Below are 18729 nucleotides of genomic sequence, written 5' to 3' on the forward strand. Positions count from 1 at the left end.
GAAATTTCTCAGCCATTATCTCTTCAAACATTGCTTCTTTTCTCACATTTTCCAGTTTCTTTGTCAGAACTCTAATTAGGTATATGTTAGATTTCTTGTCCTGTCTTCTATACCTTTTTAACCTCTCTTTCATATTTCCTTTCTCCTTCTCATTCCATGCTATATTCTGGATAATTTCTTTTTTTCTTTTTCTTTTTTTTTTTTTGTGAGGAAGATCAGCCCTGAGCTAACATCTGTGCTAATCCTCCTCTTTTTGCTGAGGAAGACCAGCTCTGAGCTAACATCTATTGCCAATCCGCCTCCTTTTTTTTTGCCCCAAAGCCCCAGTAGATAGTTGTATGTCATACTTGCACATCCTTCTAGTTGCTGTATGTGGGACGCAGCCTCAGCATGGCCGGAGAAGTGGTGCCTCGGTGCACGCCCGGGATACGAACCCGGGCCGCCAGTAGTGGAGCGCGCACACTTAACCGCTAAGCCACGGGATCGGCCCTGGATAATTTCTTAAGATACATCTTTCAGTTCATTAATTTTCTTCCATCATTGTCTAATCTGTTATTTAAGCCATCCATTGAGGTTTTTACTTCAAAAATTAAACTTTTCACAAGGCTTTATTTGGTTCTTTCTCCAATCTGCCTATTTTTGATAGTCTTTTGTTCCTTACTTAATTTTTCATTTCCTCTTTTAGGTCTTTAAACATTTCCCACATAATTATTTTATATTCCATAACTGTTTTTTTCCTTAACTGTTATCTTTAATATCTGAAATCCTTGGGGGTCAAAGACTGTTGTTTATAGTTATTATTTATTCCTTTATAGTGGTTTGTTAACTTGTATTTTGGTATTTTTTTACTTTGAGCTCATATTACATTGAATGTAATCTTTTGGAATCCTGAGGGCCTGAAATGGACATGTTTTCCTCCAGAGATGAACTGTGTTTGCTTCTGCAGGAATCAGGCATGTTACTGACCTGTACCTCTTTTGTTCTCTTTACTGAGAAGATGCCAGATTTAATGAGGGACTCTCAGATTGGGCCTCCCCATCCTGCAGAAGGACCCAAGGTTTAGTCCTCTCAGGCTGTGCTTACCTTCAGAGCAACTGTACACTTCTCACTTGCTCACCTTTCATTTTTTCCTGCTCAGGTTTTAGCTTCCTGACTTTTTTCTTTCTTTCTTTCTTTTCTTGAGGGAGAAAGGTGGAAGAGGGAGTAGGAAGCATTACTAGTGATTTATGCAGTTGAACACAGCGATACATTAAAAACTATGTCCCAGGTTGAAGTTATATTTTAACAGGAGGACCCTTAGGAATACATAGTCATGGTACTGCTGGAAGCAGATGTGGATGCCACACTTTGTCAGCTTACCTGCAGGCGTTAGTGCCGTCATAACTATGAGTGTGCTTTAACCCAAGGACATTACCATACATAGGAATTTTTATCTTCTTGAGAGAAACTAAATGTTAGCAAAACAAGGGCCACTATAATTCCCTCAGTGTGTGAGTAAATGGCTGAGTGAGGGTGGGTCTGTTCCGCAGTTGAGTCTGTGGAAACACTAACCTGGAATTCGGGTGGGGTGGTGGGATTGCATTTTTACAGGGTGATGTTGTAGGTCTAGAGCGGGGCGGGGGAAAGACCGAGGTGATGGTGACTGAAGGTGTGACTACAGTTGCCTACACACTGGATGAAGGCCTTATCGAGTTTGGAACAGCCATTGATGACGGCAACTACACCCGGTAAGGGGCTGGGCTGATAGCCAGCAAGGTGGTAGGAGAGTCTGGTTCTGAGAGAGGAGGACCTGGGATGGGTTGTAAAACTGGCCATATCTAAAAAGGACCTGGTGATCCAAGAATGAGACTGGACAAAAAGGGAAAATAATTGCCTGGCCTTCCCCTCTCCTGCCCCATCTCCAGTATTCCTTGGTGTCTTCCTGACCCTAGACTCATTCCTTGTGTTTTTCTTCCTTCCCTCTCCAGGGCAACAGCCTTCTTGGAAACTCTGGAAATGACCCCAGAAACAGAGGCAATGTGGAAAACCTTGAGTAAACTGGCACTAGAGGCAAGGCAGCTACACATTGCTGAGAGGTGAGGCAGACTGTAGAACTGAGGTACCAGGCAGCTAGGAGGGATGACCACGTGGGTATTTTGCCTATGGGCTGCTCCTACCCAGTGTTAAGGCATTGCTTCCTTTCCCATGCCAACAAATGTCATAGAACCCTTCCATAGTACAGTTATTCCAAACATCCTCCCATCCTAGATTATAGGAGTATGTCTTTTCTTGTTTTTGCTTCCCGTTTTTCTAACTAGGTGCCCCTTCAAAGTTTTGAACACCCACACCCTACAATCCATGCATTGATAAGTATGTTCTGAGTACAGCATAGGAGTGTAGTTATAGGACAAACTTGGGACTGACACTCTTTGTGTTCAAATCTTGGCTCCATTTACCAATGTATGTAACCTTAGAGAGGTTAACTTAACCTTTCCAAGCCTTGATTTCTCGATTTTCTCTATGCAAAATGGGGATAATAATTGAATTTACCTTGTAAGATGGTAGAGAAGAATGGTAGTGGTAGTGAAGAACAAATGAGAGAATCTGTGCAAAGAGCACAGATTGTAAGTGCTCAATAAATGTCAACTGCTGCTATTTGGGCTAGGAGTCATCCTTGATCCCTTTTTTCCCATACTGCCCAGAGCTAGACTATCAGCAAGCCCTAGGGACTCTGACCCAGGTCTCCAAAACACATCCTGAATCTCTTGTCCTGCTCTACTGTCTCCACCCTAGAACAGATCACCCGGGTGTCTCCTAACTGAAGCGTTGCAAAGCCTCTTAATTAGTCTCACTGATACTGTTTTTATACCCCTATGATCCATTCATCCCATAGCACCTGAGGTAATTTTTTGAAACATAAATTAGATTATGTCATTTTCTTGCTCAGAACCTTCAAGTAGCTTACCATTATACTTAGTATAAAACCCAGACTCCTTTACATTTCCTAAGGCCCTACAATATTTGGCCTCTGCTTCCTTCTCATACCAGTTACCTATGTGCCTATTCATCTCCAGCCGCACTGGCATCCTTTTGGCCCTTTGAGCATGCCAAGCTCACTCCTGCCATCAGGCCTTTACACTAGCTATCCCCTCTGCCTGGAATAATTTTTCCCCATCTTGCCATGACTGGCTCTTTCTTATATTCAGGTCTCAGCTGAAATGTCAGCTCCTCAGATAGGCCTTCTCTGACTACCAACTTAAATAGTCCCCTCAGTTACTGTCTATAATGTCACACTATTTTCTTTTCTTTTTTATTCTCTCAAATTAGCTTTGTTTATTTGTTTACTAATTATTTCTTTTCACTAGAAAGTAAGTTCCTTGAGAGCAAGGCCCTCATCTGTCTGATCCCCTTTGTGTCTCCAGTGGCAAGAACAGTGCCTGGCACATAACAGATTCTCAGTCTGTATCTGCTGAGCCAATGAGTTGATGATGATCCTATAATAACATTACTGTTACTGTTATTGCTTCCATACTATAGGTGCTTTTCTGCTTTGGGCCATGTAGCAAAAGCTCGATTCCTGCATGAGACCAATGAGATTGCAGATCAAGTGTCTCGGCAATATGCAAGTATTATCCTCCTGATTCATTCAGTCTCTCAAGCTGAGATTTCTCTTAGTACTCAGGCCCATGATTCCTAGCTTTCCAGTCGTGACTAATTTCCTCTGCGCTGCCCACCCCACCTCCACCCTCAAATTGGACCATTTTGGAATTGCTTGCCAAACCTCAAGCCGCTAAGCCCCATGAAGTTTTTCAGCTTCCCAAGTCTTTTAGCTTCCATGTCTCTCTGGCCTTCCTGTCTCAGCCCACACAGACAGAGTGGCCCCTGCAGCACCAACAGAATAACCAGGACCTCCTTTTTACCTGCAGGGTGGAGAAGGAACAGACTTTTATCAGGTCCGAGCACGTCTAGCCATGCTAGAGAAGAACTACAAGCTGGCTGAAATGATCTTCTTGGAACAGGTGATGGGAGAAGAGGAACCGGCTGAAGAGGGGATCAGAGGGAAAAAAAAAACGAGGCAAACACAGGAGAGGAAGAGCACTGGTCAGCTGGGCTGCCATAGATTTGGGGAGAACTTTTAGAAAGGTTTATACAGTTAATTTCAATCCTCCTTAATTTCCTCCTCTGCATTAGTACTTACAATTACTTCTTTGTTTTCTAAAAAGTCCACTATCTCCCCCTGTACTCAAGAGCCTGTCTTTGCAATTCTTGTGCATGGAGATAGATCCAGGTTTTATGGGGCCTGAAGTTTATACAATTTGAGGAACACTCTTTAAGAAAAATTGCCTGGGAAGGGGCCTCTGCAAATAAGGTGCCCTAAAGCTTAAGCTTCTTTTAGTTTCACAATAAATCTACCTCTGCTTGTGCATGAGTAAAGGGTGAGGCTTTTAGTCCACGTGGGCTGGCGTCTTAGCCAGGCTTAGGAGAGCTTGCTGATTTCTTATCCTCATATCTTCTCAATGTCCCTCTTTGCTGTGCCCGGGTTCCTCTAGAACGCTGTTGAGGAGGCTATGGACATGTACCAGCAGCTACACCGTTGGGACGAGTGTATCGCTGTGGCTGAGGCCAAGGTACCAGTTCTGTCTTCTCCACAGTTGTTTGGATCTTGGTTCCATCAATATCAGAAATCTCCTCTTGTCAAGAAGGCTATAGGAACTGGTACGGGGTTGGGGCTGGGACCTGATATGCTGAGGAGTTAGGACATTGATGACCAGGAGGATTTCCGTTGCTACAGTGGGATTGGAGAAACATGGGAAGCAGCAGGGCAGGAAGGAGGGATGTGACTTCTAGTTCTTCTCTGTTGTATGTCCAGGGGCACCCAGCCCTGGAGAAGCTGCGCCGCGATTACTACCAATGGCTAATGGACACACAGCAAGAGGAGCGAGCAGGTGAACTGCAGGAGAGCCAAGGGGATGGGCTAGCAGCCATCAGCCTCTACCTCAAAGCAGGGCTCCCTGCCAAAGCTGCTCGGCTGGTGCTGACCCGAGAGGAACTACTAGCCAACACAGAGCTGGTAGAACACATCACCACAGCCCTTATCAAGGGGGAACTGTATGAAAGGGTATGGCTGGCTTCCTATTCCTATCCTTTATCTCCAGGGCTCAGTGCCCCTCTCCCACCCAGAGGAGTCTTGGAGTGCATAGCCCTCCCTGACTGGAGGCTGAGTCTCTTCCTTTTGGGGCTGATTCTTGATTATTTGTGTAGTAGGGGTATCATTGTTGGTAATATGGTATGTTTTAACAGGCAGGTGATCTCTTTGAGAAGATTCGAAATCCACAGCAGGCCCTAGAGTGCTACTGTAAAGGCAATGCATTCATGAAAGGTACCAGCCACCTACAACCCATCTTTCACTGTCGTAGACTCTTGCCCAAACAGTCCCCCAACACTATTTTGTGCATCTGTTCAGGTTGACTGGCTTTAGTTCTCTATTCCTCCACTTCTCACCTATATTCCACGCCTCATTTCCCTGTCTTACTTTTCGTGAGTCCCTTCCCTAGAAGTCTGAGCTGAATGCTGTCTCTCTCTGGTAGCAGTGGAACTGGCTCGTTTGGCATTCCCAGTGGAGGTGGTGAGACTAGAGGAGGCGTGGGGGGACCACTTGGTGCAGCAGAAGCAGCTTGATGCAGCCATTAATCATTACATTGAAGCCAGGTATGGATTTATGGGGGTGCAAAGGAGATTTGGGCATGAGGTGAGAGGTGATGGAGCAGGTGAGGGCACCAAGGCCTGAAAGAAATGAGATCTCAAAATGTAGGTTGGAGTATGCTTTTGAGGTGTTTCTTTACCTCTGTCCATCTTCTTCTTTCCTCATACATATTTATGCCTTTCCTAACTATGCCAGGTGCTCCATTAAGGCAATTGAGGCTGCCGTGGGTGCCCGCCAGTGGAAGAAGGCAATTTATATATTAGATCTACAGGACCGGAACACTGCGTCCAAATACTATCCTCGTGTGGCCCAACACTATGCATCTCTGCAGGAGTATGAGGTGAGGAAGAGCCCCTTTCTGCAGCCTGAGGCAGTGAAGTACAGGATAACAAAGAGAGAATCTAGAACAGGAAGTGGGGACCATCTCAACAAATTCTTTCTGGGGCCCAACAGTATCACCACCCTCAATGAGAAAAAAGGCATGTACTGCCCCGATTTCATACCAGCATGACACAGACCCCTCTCCCAGATATATAAAGTAAGTCTCTAGCTCTCTTCCTGTGCCAGCATGAGTGATTGTTCATGAATAACTCAAACAGAGTTACAATGTAGAATTGGCTTGCATTGCAGAAATCAAGGCCCTCTTAAACTCTGATTGTGTTGTCCTCATACTGTTTTGGGCTGGTCTGTTTTTCAAAACAGTAGAAAGTCTGAGACACTCACAGTCATCTTTTCTTCTCTGTTATTATATGATAATGGTATCCCGGGCTCTACTCCATCCCAGCTAAGTTTTGTTCTTTCCTCCTACGGGCTGCTTTAACTCTATTGCTCTGACCTTTTGCATCTACATCTCTCAACCACAGATTGCTGAGGAGCTCTACACTAAGGGAGACCGGACAAAAGATGCGATAGACATGTATACCCAGGCTGGCCGCTGGGAGCAAGCCCACAAGGTAGAGAATGAGGTGGTTGTGTTGCCACTTTCCTTAGTCTCTGATTTCCCCCTTCACTAGGTCCCCTAAAAGCTGAGAAAGAGTTCCAAAATATAGTCTGGGTAACTTTGATCCCTAGCCACAAGGAAAGGCAAGGATGAAGAGAGGCCCTTGTTCCCAAATCTGAAGAGAGCAGATGGGTTTGTGAGCTGGAGAATCTGAAATATCACTCCCGAAGCTCTATTCACATTGGTAACTTTGTTCTCGCTTCTGCTCCCAGAGCCCAGTGAATACAGTAGGAGTATGGTAATGGGAACGTATGCCCCCAGCACAGGGCATCTCTGACCCTCCTGCCTTAGCAGAATATAGTTCCTACTCTGCTCCTTACAGACTTGGAATTCCCTGAACTGAGTAGGAGAGTGGCAGGAACCAAACTCCTGCGGTTGTTGGGAAAGTTCAGAGTTCCTAAGAAAACAGGTTTCCTTGAAGCCCCACATCCCTGACCTCTCTGCATGTCCCTCTACTTCCCTTGGGGCACCTGGCTCTCTGAGGCTACTCTGGCTCTGTGTGTCTGCATAGCTGGCGATGAAGTGCATGAGACCAGAAGATGTTTCGGTGCTGTACATCACCCAGGCTCAGGAGATGGAGAAGCAGGGCAAGTACCGGGAGGCTGAAAGGTGAGTTGTGGCGCCAGAGGAGGTGTGGAGGGAGATGAGGCTTCAGGGCTGAAGGAAGAGATGGGGTCTGGGGATATGTGCCCTCTGCCCAGAAGGCAGTGACAGGATCTCTTAGGACCCTAGCAGCAGGAATCTGGGTCTAAGAGGCCCCAGGTGTGTCTTCCATCCACAGGCTATACGTAACAGTAGAAGAGCCTGATCTTGCCATCACCATGTTCAAAAAGCACAGGTTGTATGATGATATGATCCGCCTAGTAGGGAAGCACCACCCGGATCTCCTCAGTGACACACACCTACATCTGGGCAAGGTGAGCTCTTCTCGTGTCCTTGCCCATCTCTTCCCCAAACAGGCTCTGTCTCCCCCTCTCTCCATTCTGACCTACCTTTCCCCAGGAGCTGGAGGCTGAAGGCCGACTACAGGAGGCTGAGTATCACTACCTTGAGGCCCAGGAATGGAAGGCAACAGTGAACATGTACCGGTCCAATGGGCTTTGGGAAGAGGCGTACCGGGTAAGGAGTCCAGGCCACACTCAGGAGTACATCCATCCTTCTTCCTCACTCTCAAGTGACTGTAATTCTAAACTGGTTGTAGGTGTCTTTGAAAAATGTCCACACCTATACACAACATTTCTCATACAGTTTTAAGGGTTTGTGGACTACCTGAAATCCATCCTTGGACCCTAAGCAAGTTAAGAGACCCTGAAACTTAGCCGTCTTCCTGTTGTTCTAGAACAGGCACCTCATGTTTGTCAAAGCTGAGGTCAGGTTGGAGATGAGAAGGGAGCAGCCATGTACCCCTGTGTTGAAGGATTGCCGAGTGGCTTTGCTTTACAGGTGGCCAAGGCTCATGGAGGAGCTAATGCCCACAAACACGTGGCCTATCTGTGGGCAAAGAGCCTAGGAGGAGAGGCTGCAGTCAGACTGCTTAATAAGCTGGGACTCCTGGAAGCTGCTGTTGACCACGCTGCTGACAACTGGTGAGGCCCTAAGCCTTCTCTCCACTGGCCTCATTCCAGACAAATCCTCTATATAGAGAAAGAAATTTGATATATAACTGAAAAGCATTTCTAAAAGCTGAGGCTCGCCTCAGCTTTTAGAAGAAATGTGGTAGGGAGAGATTCTTGGAAGGACTTGATAGAGAGGCAACAATGAATTAGTAATTCTGCTGCTATTCCCCAGGGGCTCAGAACAGTGTTTAATCTTTGGCTGTTCTAAGGAGAAATGTGGAGACAGAACTGCTTTTAAAGCTAAAGTGCACTAAGCCAGTAACTTACTTCTGAGTAATGGAAGTGGGATTCTGTTAAATGCAAAATGAACTTTTCTTAAGCAAATGTTATAAACACCAGTAGTAATCCTGCATCAGTCAGATTGCTGAGGATAGCCTTACTCGTTTTTGAGAGATTGTTTTTCTGCTAATGTGGATGTGGCTCAGGAGGATGTGGTGGGAGCACCAAGAGCCCTTCCTACCCTGTCCGAGTAGTGCTGTGAGGCTCCCTCCTCCTTCGCCCTCCCTCCTTCATCCCACTGCTTCTCAGTCCGCTGGTCTCGGGGAAGCACAGGCCTTTCCAAGTGTCTCTTGATCCATGTCTTCCTTTATATCTCTCTGTGCTTCTCTATCACTTCATATGGACTGTCTTTCTTAATCTGTCCCTTTTCCTCCCCTCAGTCTTTGCCCTGTCTCTGTTTGCTTTTGCCCTCTGTTTCTCTTTTCCTCTTATAAAGGAAGTATTGAGTAGGCAAACTTTATCTGCCCCTTCCATTTCAGCTCCTTTGAATTTGCTTTTGAACTCTCTCGGCTGGCGCTCAAGCACAAAACCCCTGAGATTCATCTCAGATATGCTATGTACCTGGAGGATGAGGTATGAATGTGGTCCTTCTCCATTGCTTTTGACCCTGACCACAGAGCCCTCCTTTCCATCCCCAGCCCATTGCCCATCAAACCTCCTGTCTCATGACTGCCTGTGATGCCAGTCTCCTTCTCATCACGTGAGGCTGCCTTTCTCTCCCTCTAGGGTAAATTTGAAGAAGCTGAAGCTGAATTCATCAGGGCTGGTAAACCCAAGGAAGCAGTCCTCATGTGAGTTATCCCATAAATTCCTTAATTCTGTCCTCCCAAGCACAGCCCCAGGATCTTACATTGTCATCTTCACCTTCATCTAAACCTAGTACCAATAAATCTTATACCCCCTCAGTGACATGGCTGTTTGCCTGTCATTGTTGAGACCTCAGTCCCATACTCAGCCTGCCCTGTGTCCCCACCTGGGAGCAGGTTTGTCCACAACCAGGATTGGGAGGCAGCTCAGCGTGTAGCCGAGGCCCACGACCCTGACAGCGTTGCCGAGGTGCTCGTGGGGCAGGCCCGGGGGGCCTTGGAGGAGAAGGACTTTCATAAAGCAGAAGGGCTGCTGCTTCGGGCCCAGAGACCAGGCCTGGCCCTCAGTTATTATAAGGTAGGGCACCGGAGTCAGGGCCGTGAGGGGAGGGTGAGAGAGTATGAGAGCCCACAGAGTGCTACACTGACCCCTGGCACTGAGAAAGATCCAGTAGGTTAGCAGTGGACAGGGCGAAGGAGAGATAAGAGAAAGGAGAAGAGAGGTCCAAGGACCCAGGGATCAGTGGGTCATAGCACCTGTTTGGCAGTGGGAAGCTGTCATGTCTGCCTCTACCCTCCTGATACCTGGAAATCTGAGCAGGAGGCTGGATTATGGAGTGATGCCCTGCGGATCTGCAAGGACTACATGCCTGGCCAGCTGGAGGCTCTGCAGGAAGAGTATGAGCGGGAAGCTACTAAGAAGGGGGCCAGGTATGAAGCTGGGAGGCCAGGAAATGTTGGCAGGGTTGGGGGTGGGTCACAAGGTGTGCACAGGATAGGCCATGCTGCCCCCCTGCATTCCTGGTCACAAGCACTCTCCTCTTCACAGGGGCATGGAGGGACTAGTGGAACAAGCTCGACAGTGGGAGCAGGCTGGAGAGTATAGCCGTGCAGTCGACTGTTACCTCAAAGTGCGGGACTCAGGAAGCAGCAGCCTGGTGGAGAAGTGCTGGATGAAGGTGAGGCCTGCCCACCTTTCCTGGCCCTCCGCTTCCCCAGGCCTCCACTCACCCAGCGTTCCTTCTCAGACATTCATCTTTTTTCTCCTGTGTCTTTTTGTTTCAAACAGGTATCTAATGAGTTCTTGCTAGATGCTAGATCTAGAACCTATGAAGGCTATAAAAGGGGATATAAGACAGAACCCTGACAGCTAGAAATTGGGGGAAGTTAGACTAACACATGGCTCAATTAATTAATATTGTATCTGAGTGAAGACTAAAGTGTGTGATTCAAAGTGGAGTTCAGGGGCCGGCCCCATGGCTTAGCGGTTAAGTGCGCGCGCTCCACTACTGGCAGCCTGGGTTTGGATCCCCGGTGCGCACCGACGCACCGCTTGTCCGGCCACGCTGAGGCAGCGTCCCACATACAGCAACTAGAAGGATGTGCAACTATGACACACAACTATCTACCGGGGCTTTGGGGAGAAAAAGGGAAAAAAAGGAGGAAGATTGGCAATAGATGTTAGCTCAGGGCTGGTCTTCCTCAGCAAAAAGAGGAGTATTGGCATGGATGTTAGCTCAGGGCTGATCTTCCTCACCAAAAAAAATAAGTGGAGTTCAGAGAAGGGTGAGATCTCTGTGAGCTGGGGGCGTCAGGAGGCTTTGTGTGGGAGGAGGTAGGCCTGGAACCGGAGCTGGAAGGGCAAATCCAAACCCTGGAGCTGGAGCTAGAGGGAGGCCAGGAAGAAACCAGAGGCTCCTCCTCTACCCAGCAGCTCCTGAAAAGAAGCCTCTAGCAGATTAAACCAAACCAATATGTTTTATGAATTCTAAGATATATATAATCACATTTTAGTACCTTCGAAATTGGGATACATGTATAGTTTAAATGATGTGCCTTAGATTCAGGGAAATACGGGTATTAGGAGTTATGAGGAGGCAAGGTTGGTCAACCCCCTAAATAAAATGTTGTGTGATGATGCCCCTGCAAAATTTCCCTTAGGTTTCTGAGGCCTTGTAATTGAAGAACCCCTAGAAGTTGGAGGGGAAGAAGTAGAAAGAAGGACTGATGATTGGTTGTATGAGTTTAGCAGAGTTTAATCAGCAAGTATTTAGTAAGCATCTGCTGTGTCTTACTCTGGGGGGTTGTTCACTGGGGTGCATGCATGACTATACCTTCTTCAGATTAGTCAGAGGATAGCTTCCAGGATTGGGGCACTTTAAGCATTGAAGGGTTTGGCAGGTAAAGAAAGAGGCAAGAATAGGTGGGGGAAAGACCAGGAGGATTAGTACAGACCATAGCTAAACTAGACTGCGTGGAAATTAAAATCTGGTGAGGATGTCAGCACCACAGTGGAAATAGTGTGAGCTTATAGAACACTTGGGTTTGTAGAATTACTGAGTTTCAGGGTTGGAAGGTGTCTCCAAGACCATCTAGACCAGCACTGTCCAATTGAAAAATAATGCAAGTCACAAAGATAAGTCACACATGTAATTTAAAATTTTCTAGTAGCCTCATTCAAATAAATAAAAAAGATACGGGTGAAAATAATTTTAACATATTTTACTTAACCCAATATATCTAAACTATTATTTCAATAGTTTGAAATATTTCACTATAAAAATTTATTGAGATATTTTACATTCCTTGTTTCATACTAAGTCTTTGAGCACAGCACATCTCTACTGGGACTAGCCACATGTGACTAATGCTTCCGTTCTGGACAGTACATATCTAGACTCACCATAACTCTTATGGATGAAGAAACCAAGGGTCAGAAAAGCCCAACACAAATAGTTGCAGAATGCCTTGGACTCCTATTTTAGGAGTTCTTTTTCTATACCATGCTACCAAGATTCTGTTTGTGACAAAGAACTTGAGAAACCAATTTGTCAAAGGTGGCAGGACCAAATGCAGTGACCTCAGACAGCAAAGAGAGTATCTGCAAGAAGATGAGCTGAGAGGAACAGATAGTCCACTGATGGTCATTTAAAGGCTCGATGGACCATGAGGCAGTTTTTGCCCAGGAACATGGAAGGTGAGGGAGAGTGTGAGAGAGAAAGTTGGCAACTGGAGGGAAAAAATAGATTAGGCCGAGGACCCCCAGTGGTATTTGTCTCTCCTACCCATTTCCATCTTCTGTTCAACCACTCAGGCAGCTGAACTCTCCATCAAGTTTCTGCCTCCCCAACGAAGTCTGGAAGTAGTTCGGGCTGTAGGACCCCAGCTGATTGGAATTGGAAAGCACAGTGCAGTAAGTAGGGTGCTAGGACTGAAAAGAGATAGATTCCACAGAGATGGGTGGAATGGTGACATCTACACCCAGGAAGGTGTGTGAGGTGGGTCTCTTGGCAGGTGTGGTATGCAGTTCTGGGGAAACAGAGAAGAGAGTTCACAGAGCAAGGACTGGGGAGTGAAGGGGAAAGATGGTCTCCAGTCTCTGATTTCCCACCATGCAGGCTGCAGAGCTCTATCTGAACCTGGACCTAGTCAAGGAAGCAATCGATGCTTTCATTGAGGGTGAGGAATGGAACAAGGCCAAGCGTGTGGCCAAGGAGTTAGATCCCCGGTAAGCTCACAACCCTTTCTCAGTGGGAAATTCTCTTGTACTGCCTTTTGTAAAGACTGGGAGAAAGTTCTCACGGGGAGGGTGTGTATCCCTGGACCATGAAGTGTGAGATCTGTGTACATCTTCACAGGTATGAAGACTACGTGGACCAGCATTATAAAGAGTTCCTCAAGAACCAGGGCAAAGTGGACTCGGTGAGACTTGCAGAGTTAGCAGGAGGCAGAACGCACAGAGAAGCTCAAGAGATGAGCTCAAGACATGAGTTCCTCATGTAACTCTCTCTTTTCAACTGATCCATAGCTGGTGGGTGTGGATGTAGTGGCTGCTTTGGACCTGTATGTGGAGCAGGGCCAGTGGGACAAGTGCATTGAAACAGCTACCAAGCAGGTACTGCTCTCTTCCTCCTATTCCCAGCTCTTCTGTACGTTTTCCCTTGACTTCTCACCTGCCCCAGAGCTGTATCTCTTACTTCCTCCAAAGCCCAAACCCCAAAGATCCCTAATCAGCATCAGGGGGCTCAGTCTTCCACACTCTGAAGTTGGGGTCAGAGGCCTACCTGGGCCTGGCTTGTATATGCCCTTTGCCTCTTAAACAAATCTACAGCCTCAAGTCAGCACCCCACCCTCACTGTCTTGTCTTACTGATCCCAGCCTCCCCCATGCTTTTCCTCCACCCCCGGGACAGAACTACAAGATTCTGCACAAGTACGTGGCTTTGTATGCGACTCACCTGATCCGAGAGGGTGGCTATGCCCAGGCACTGGCCCTGTATGTGCAACACGGAGCCCCTGCTAACCCTCAGGTACAGCTTGCTTCTTGGGGTGAATGTTTCCTCAAGGAAAGTCTTACCTTCTCCTCAAGAACCACCCATCCTCTCAGGAACTATCTTCTCAAAGGACTCCTTCATTAGAGAGCATCATGCCCAGAGACCCCTCCCAGCCTCTTCTGAAATATACAGCCTCTCTGGAGGATTTACCCTTTGAAGAAACACCCAACCTCCCCATGCTCTTAGCTAACACACAGAGAACAGTCTTTCAGAGATGAATCCTGCACACACCCCTAGGGCCTTAATAACTTCCTCCAGAGAATAAACACCACTCTCCTATCTGAGCATCACAGCTCTCTGGAATATTAGCCCATTAATACTGTAACTGTGCATTCACATTCACACATTTTCCCACACTCACAGAACACCAATTAGTAAGAAATAGTTATTTTCTTACTCCTCTTCTTTCTCATCCCTAAAAATAATCAACACTTTCTCCATCATTGTCCCTTCCCTCCTCTATGCACACATTTACAGCCTGTTTTCCTCCTTTGGCCCCACTTCCACTGACTTTCTTCTAGTTGTCCCCTTCTCACTTAGCCTTCCTTTCCCTGTCTACCTCCAGAACTTCAACATCTACAAGAGGATCTTCACTGACATGGTGAGCTCACCTGGGACCAACAGTGCTGAGGCCTATCACAACTGGGCTGATCTTCGGGATGTCCTCTTCAACCTGGTGAGGAAGTCCGGTCAACAAGAGTGAAAAGGCTACTCCACTTGTCCCTGTCCTCGTCTCTTCTTTCATGCACATAAACCTTTACCCTCAGTTGTATTGTACCTTCCTCGTCCAGGTGACCAGTGGTCTACTGACCACTCTATGGCCCTGGCACTCCTCTGACCCCTGACCCAGGCTCTTCCTGCTCTAGTGTGAAAACCTGGTAAAGTCCAGTGAGGCAAACTCTCCAGCCCATGAGGAGTTCGAGACGATGCTGCTGATCGCTCATTACTATGCCACTCGCTCTGCGGCCCAGAGCGTCAAACAGCTGGTGAGATGGAGGCGGGAGGAGTATTCAGTCTTATGGACACATCTTCAAATGTATTTAAGTTGAATGAATTCAAGTTCTGGATTCTCAAGCTTGGCCTACTTCTCTGCTAGCTTCTCTTCTGTTTAAAGGAATCTTTGACCCTTGCTGAAGGGATGCTTTTGAGATGGTTTTCTTCCTGTACTCCTTTGACCTTCTAAGGGCTCTGTGCCCACATTGTTCCAGCCACATTATGCTTAAACATTCAAATCCCATGATTTCTGTATTGACCTCTTATAATATACACATAATTTTGGCTTATTCCTGATAGTATATCGTATATTTAGTTCATATACTTGGATGATAGAATTCTAGAAGTGGAAGGAGATTTAGAAATAATCTAAGTCCAGTTCTCTTGTGCAGATGAAGAAAACTAAGACCCAGAACTGCTTGAAATCCAGAGCAATATAATACTGATTTGTTGGTTTTCTGGTTCTGTGGCTGCCTTAGTTATAAGATCATTGGTCTGGTAGCCCAGTCACTATAGTGCCAGAATCATAATGCTTAGACTTTAATCCATAGGAAACTGTGGCTGCCAGGCTTTCTGTTTCACTGTTACGTCACACCCAGCTACTACCTGCAGACAAGGCCTTCTATGAAGCAGGCATTGCTGCCAAGGTGAGCTGGGACAAGGAAGGGTGGGGCCGAGGAGATAAGGAAATCAAAAGTTGGAAGGTAGAATATCCCATCTGCTCAGGTAGAGCAAAGCTGAGTGTAGGGCTGATGTTATGGAGGATATTGTTTTCCTGTATCTTCCTCGATTCTTGCCCTGCATCCTGGAAAAGCAGCGTCCAGCCCAGCTGCTCACTCCCACTTGCAACTTTCCTCTGTTGCAGGCAGTTGGCTGGGAGAACATGGCATTCATCTTCCTCAACCGCTTTTTGGATCTGACGGATGTGAGTAGGCAAGTCGTGCCCAGAGGTTGGGAGGTTTTGCCGGTCACAGGCTGTGCCTATCTCATGGCTACCCACTCTGCCGCAGGCAATCGAAGAAGGGACTCTGGATGCCCTTGACCACTCTGACTTTCAGGATACAGACATTCCCTTTGAGGTGCCACTCCCAGCCAAGCAGCACATACCGGTAAGGGTGCAGGATTGGAGAACAGGAGGCCCCACCAGTGTGAGTCCACTGAGAAGGGAGGACATATTAGGTTGGTCCCCCGCAACCCTTTGTAATGGGCATCAGTCAGCAACATCTTTGGAAGGGCCTCAGCCCTCACTATTCCTTCAGTGAAAGTAGAAGCAGAGGAAAAAGCTAAGGCTGTGACTGTGACCCCCAGTCCAAGGAGACTCATTTATGGGTAAAAGGCAGTACACAGGGTGATGGCTTAGAAAACCCCCTCACCTACCACCCTCCACTTGCCCTGCCCTGCATGAAGCTGCTGCTCCCTGTCCTTCCTAGGAGGCTCAGAGAGAAGAGGTTCGAGACTGGGTGCTCACGGTCTCAATGGACCAGCGGCTGGAACAAGTTCTGCCTCAGGATGAGCGTGGTGCCTACGAGGCTTCCCTGGTGGCAGCGAGCACTGGAGTTCGGGCACTGCCCTGCCTCATTACTGGTACAGAATCCTACAGCACCCCATATTCTGTGGTGGGTGGAAAGGAAGGAAAAACAGCAGGATCAAGAAACTATTTTACTGTGATTCAGTAAAGAATGCAGAAGACAAGAACAGCCTACTTTGTACCCCAAATTGCTTGTCGTTTTCCCCCCTCAATCCCTCTCAAACCCCAGTTCACTTTTTTTTTTTCCCCACAGGATACCCCATTCTGAGGAACAAAATTGAATTTAAGCGGCCAGGGAAGGCAGCTAACAAGGACAACTGGAATAAGTTCCTTATGGCTATCAAGGTTAGAGAGGGAGACTTGAAGAATGGGGGCAGGGAGAGCAGCACTGAAGAACAACAACAAACCACTAGAAGGGCGGGTGGGATTGTCAAGAAGGCAGGTGCAGGCCTTGAACCCTGCTCCCCATGCTGAGATGGAGTTGATTTTCTTTATATCAGGAATGTTTTTCTCAGCACTAATGAGTTCCTCTCATGTTCTTTCTGTTTCCTCACAGACCTCCCACAGCCCAGTATGCCAGGATGTGCTGAAATTCATCAGTCAGTGGTGTGGAGGGCTACCTAGCACCAGCTTTTCCTTTCAGTAACTGGTAGAGCTCAAGGAAGAGTTATTAGATTCTCTCCCTCATTAAAGTCTTGTAACTGAGACCACTGTATTCTTTGATGAAGGTCACCCCCAACACCAGTCCAGTGTCCTTTTTCCTCCAAAAGAATCATAATCAAGTAGAATAAAAGAGTTCTTTTATTATAATTGTTTATATCATCCTAGGAGTCAGTGGAAAACTCTTGGGGACTGAGCCTCTGGATCAGCACCTGCATGATAGGAGGTAGCCTGGGTCAGAGGACAAACAGCATAGCAAAGGACTCAACCCAGTTTTAAGAGTGGTTCCCTGCCCCCACCCTTTTCCCAGGCCACAATCCTCACCGCCCATTACCTGTCCTAAACCCAACTTTTCTGTGATGCCTGGATTTCTTGATTTTGATCCAGTAGCTGTTCATTTTCCTGCCTTTTAAATTTAGGAAGTTCAAGCTCTGTCAGTTCCTCCAGCTGCAGAAGAGGGTAGAGTTAGTACTCCGGCCCTGAATTATAGTTCAGCATCTTTTCAACAGCCAATCTGTGTTGAATGAACCCTTCCTGTTCATCTTCCTTACCTGCCCCTGTAGTCCTTCCTTCCTGCAGGGCCCAACCCCACGTAGAGTGAGTGCAGCCACACAGCAGTAACCAGACAGAACAGCCTCCGCTGCAGACATGAGCAAAGAAGGGATCCAGAGAGCCAAGGCTGTATCCTAACAGGGGAAGAGGAATGGTGGGGGACTAAGAGGGAGCAGGGCACGAGTGGCAAATAGGGGCAAATTAAAAGGGCAGGACCATCCTCCTCATCCTTTTGAGAAGAGAATGGACTCACATAGATTCTTGTGGGGTCAAAGGAGCAGTCAGTGTGTCCAGGCCCCTGGTCCAGCGGTAGCAAAGGATCCAGCAGTCCTGGATGGCAGTCACCAATAAGACGGCGGCCACCATTGGCCACAGTGAGTGACACAGCAAGGAGGAGGCCCAGGGAGCAGGCAGCGGACAAGAGCAGGTTCACCAGAGCTAGTGCCAGCAGGGCCCAGTGCTGGCGAGAGCAGAAAGTCAGGGTGAGCAGCCTGGGGGCAGCTGACTCTCCCCCTGACTAGACTCCTCAGGTTTCTCTATGTGAGGCTCCTCCTCCTACTTAAAGATGAAGCTGTGTCAGCCCCCATTTCCTTGACTCAAGGCCTACTCATTAAAGGTCCGGAAATCCCCTCTCACCAGTCGTGGGCGAAGAAGGTTCCTGGATGCCAAGAGGGCCACAAGTCCCACGGAAACACTCTGCAAGACACAAAGCCTGAGGCCCGCGTTGCTCTCCGCGCCGCCGGGCCGCGGCCCCGCCCCACCCCGCCCGCGGCGCTCACCAGCAGCCCTGAGCCCACGGAGATGACATTGGCGGTGATGTACTCCGGGGTGACGGCGCCGCGGGGATTGGCCACGTGCCGCAGGACGGTGCCGTGCAGCACGGCCCCCAGCAGCAGGTTCACGTGGCCCACCAGGATCAATGCGAGGCCCACGCGCATAAGCCGCCGGGGACCCCGGGCCGCGTCTGCAAAGCACCGGTGAGGGGCAGGCCTGAGCCGGGAGAGGAAGCGCGAGGCCCCTCGCGGCAGCCCCAGGCTAACCAGGGGCTGTAGGACGGGGTCGAGGGTAGGCGCAGGGGAACGAGACCGAGACCGGAGGGCCCGGAAGTTACCGAATCTGCAGAAGCGGCAGCACCTCATCCCGTCCCTCGGCGCCTCGCCGCCGGGCAGCTCTACCTGGCCCCGGCCCCTCCCTCGCTCTCCCGGTGGCCAGTTCCGCCCGATTACTACCTGGAGGCCCAACCCCCGCGCCCCACTCCCCCTAGCGGGGAAGGTGCAAA

The 18729-nt window shown here is 48.2% G+C and overlaps 2 protein-coding genes across 6 annotated transcripts in view; one reads left to right on the forward strand and one right to left on the reverse strand.

The window, feature by feature from the left end:
- The window catches only part of IFT172 (intraflagellar transport 172), a 32484-nt gene extending 15539 nt beyond the window's left edge, over nucleotides 1-16945 (forward strand). The window contains exons 17-48 of one of the 3 annotated variants that reach the window (XM_004418212.3): nucleotides 1591-1727; nucleotides 1968-2075; nucleotides 3517-3601; nucleotides 3906-3998; nucleotides 4530-4607; nucleotides 4850-5098; nucleotides 5281-5359; nucleotides 5568-5688; nucleotides 5879-6023; nucleotides 6547-6636; nucleotides 7195-7292; nucleotides 7465-7600; nucleotides 7686-7802; nucleotides 8127-8269; nucleotides 9058-9151; nucleotides 9305-9369; nucleotides 9562-9742; nucleotides 9986-10095; nucleotides 10214-10343; nucleotides 12479-12577; nucleotides 12783-12892; nucleotides 13023-13086; nucleotides 13193-13279; nucleotides 13577-13693; nucleotides 14283-14393; nucleotides 14584-14703; nucleotides 15262-15357; nucleotides 15576-15635; nucleotides 15721-15819; nucleotides 16141-16294; nucleotides 16492-16583; nucleotides 16795-16945. In XM_004418212.3, the coding sequence (XP_004418269.1) occupies nucleotides 1591-1727; nucleotides 1968-2075; nucleotides 3517-3601; nucleotides 3906-3998; nucleotides 4530-4607; nucleotides 4850-5098; nucleotides 5281-5359; nucleotides 5568-5688; nucleotides 5879-6023; nucleotides 6547-6636; nucleotides 7195-7292; nucleotides 7465-7600; nucleotides 7686-7802; nucleotides 8127-8269; nucleotides 9058-9151; nucleotides 9305-9369; nucleotides 9562-9742; nucleotides 9986-10095; nucleotides 10214-10343; nucleotides 12479-12577; nucleotides 12783-12892; nucleotides 13023-13086; nucleotides 13193-13279; nucleotides 13577-13693; nucleotides 14283-14393; nucleotides 14584-14703; nucleotides 15262-15357; nucleotides 15576-15635; nucleotides 15721-15819; nucleotides 16141-16294; nucleotides 16492-16583; nucleotides 16795-16884 (3558 nt within the window). In that variant the 3' untranslated portion in view covers nucleotides 16885-16945. The remainder of the gene's footprint in view (nucleotides 1-1590; nucleotides 1728-1967; nucleotides 2076-3516; nucleotides 3602-3905; nucleotides 3999-4529; nucleotides 4608-4849; nucleotides 5099-5280; nucleotides 5360-5567; nucleotides 5689-5878; nucleotides 6024-6546; nucleotides 6637-7194; nucleotides 7293-7464; nucleotides 7601-7685; nucleotides 7803-8126; nucleotides 8270-9057; nucleotides 9152-9304; nucleotides 9370-9561; nucleotides 9743-9985; nucleotides 10096-10213; nucleotides 10344-12478; nucleotides 12578-12782; nucleotides 12893-13022; nucleotides 13087-13192; nucleotides 13280-13576; nucleotides 13694-14282; nucleotides 14394-14583; nucleotides 14704-15261; nucleotides 15358-15575; nucleotides 15636-15720; nucleotides 15820-16140; nucleotides 16295-16491; nucleotides 16584-16794) is intronic. The other 2 variants (XM_087436986.1, XM_087436987.1) reach the window with 2 other exon arrangements.
- A 76-nt stretch (nucleotides 16946-17021) lies between these two features.
- Nucleotides 17022-18663, reverse strand: KRTCAP3 (keratinocyte associated protein 3). 3 transcript variants are annotated; one of them, XM_004418216.3, is made up of 7 exons: nucleotides 18562-18663; nucleotides 18230-18414; nucleotides 18087-18146; nucleotides 17704-17910; nucleotides 17450-17584; nucleotides 17233-17345; nucleotides 17022-17110 (listed from the first exon to the last, which is right to left on the reverse strand). In XM_004418216.3, exons 1-6 carry the CDS (start codon nucleotides 18587-18589, stop codon nucleotides 17238-17240), a joined length of 723 nt encoding a protein of 240 aa, XP_004418273.1. In that variant the 5' UTR covers nucleotides 18590-18663; the 3' UTR covers nucleotides 17022-17110; nucleotides 17233-17237. The 3 variants fall into 3 exon arrangements, with proteins under 3 accessions (XP_004418273.1, XP_087293117.1, XP_087293118.1); XM_087436991.1 differs by having other exon boundaries at nucleotides 18230-18618; XM_087436992.1 differs by lacking the exon at nucleotides 17704-17910 and having other exon boundaries at nucleotides 18230-18633.
- Between the last annotated feature and the right edge of the window lie 66 nt (nucleotides 18664-18729).

This window comes from Ceratotherium simum, chromosome 11, assembly GCF_057802395.1.
Source record: "Ceratotherium simum simum isolate JZ-2026a chromosome 11, ASM5780239v1, whole genome shotgun sequence".
Lineage (NCBI taxonomy): Eukaryota > Metazoa > Chordata > Mammalia > Perissodactyla > Rhinocerotidae > Ceratotherium > Ceratotherium simum.

Bases quoted from the DNA above. Each gene is read 5' to 3' on its own strand.
- KRTCAP3 (XM_087436991.1), bottom strand. From the start codon at position 18,589: ATGAGGTGCTGCCGCTTCTGCAGATTCGGTAACTTCCGGGCCCTCCGG. The intron at 18,147-18,229 runs GTGAGCGCCGCG...TGTGTCTTGCAG, and splicing joins CCGTGGGCTCAGGGCTGCTG to AGTGTTTCCGTGGGACTTGT. The intron at 17,346-17,449 runs GTAAGGAAGATG...CCTCTTCTGCAG, and splicing joins AGGAAGGACTACAGGGGCAG to CTGGAGGAACTGACAGAGCT.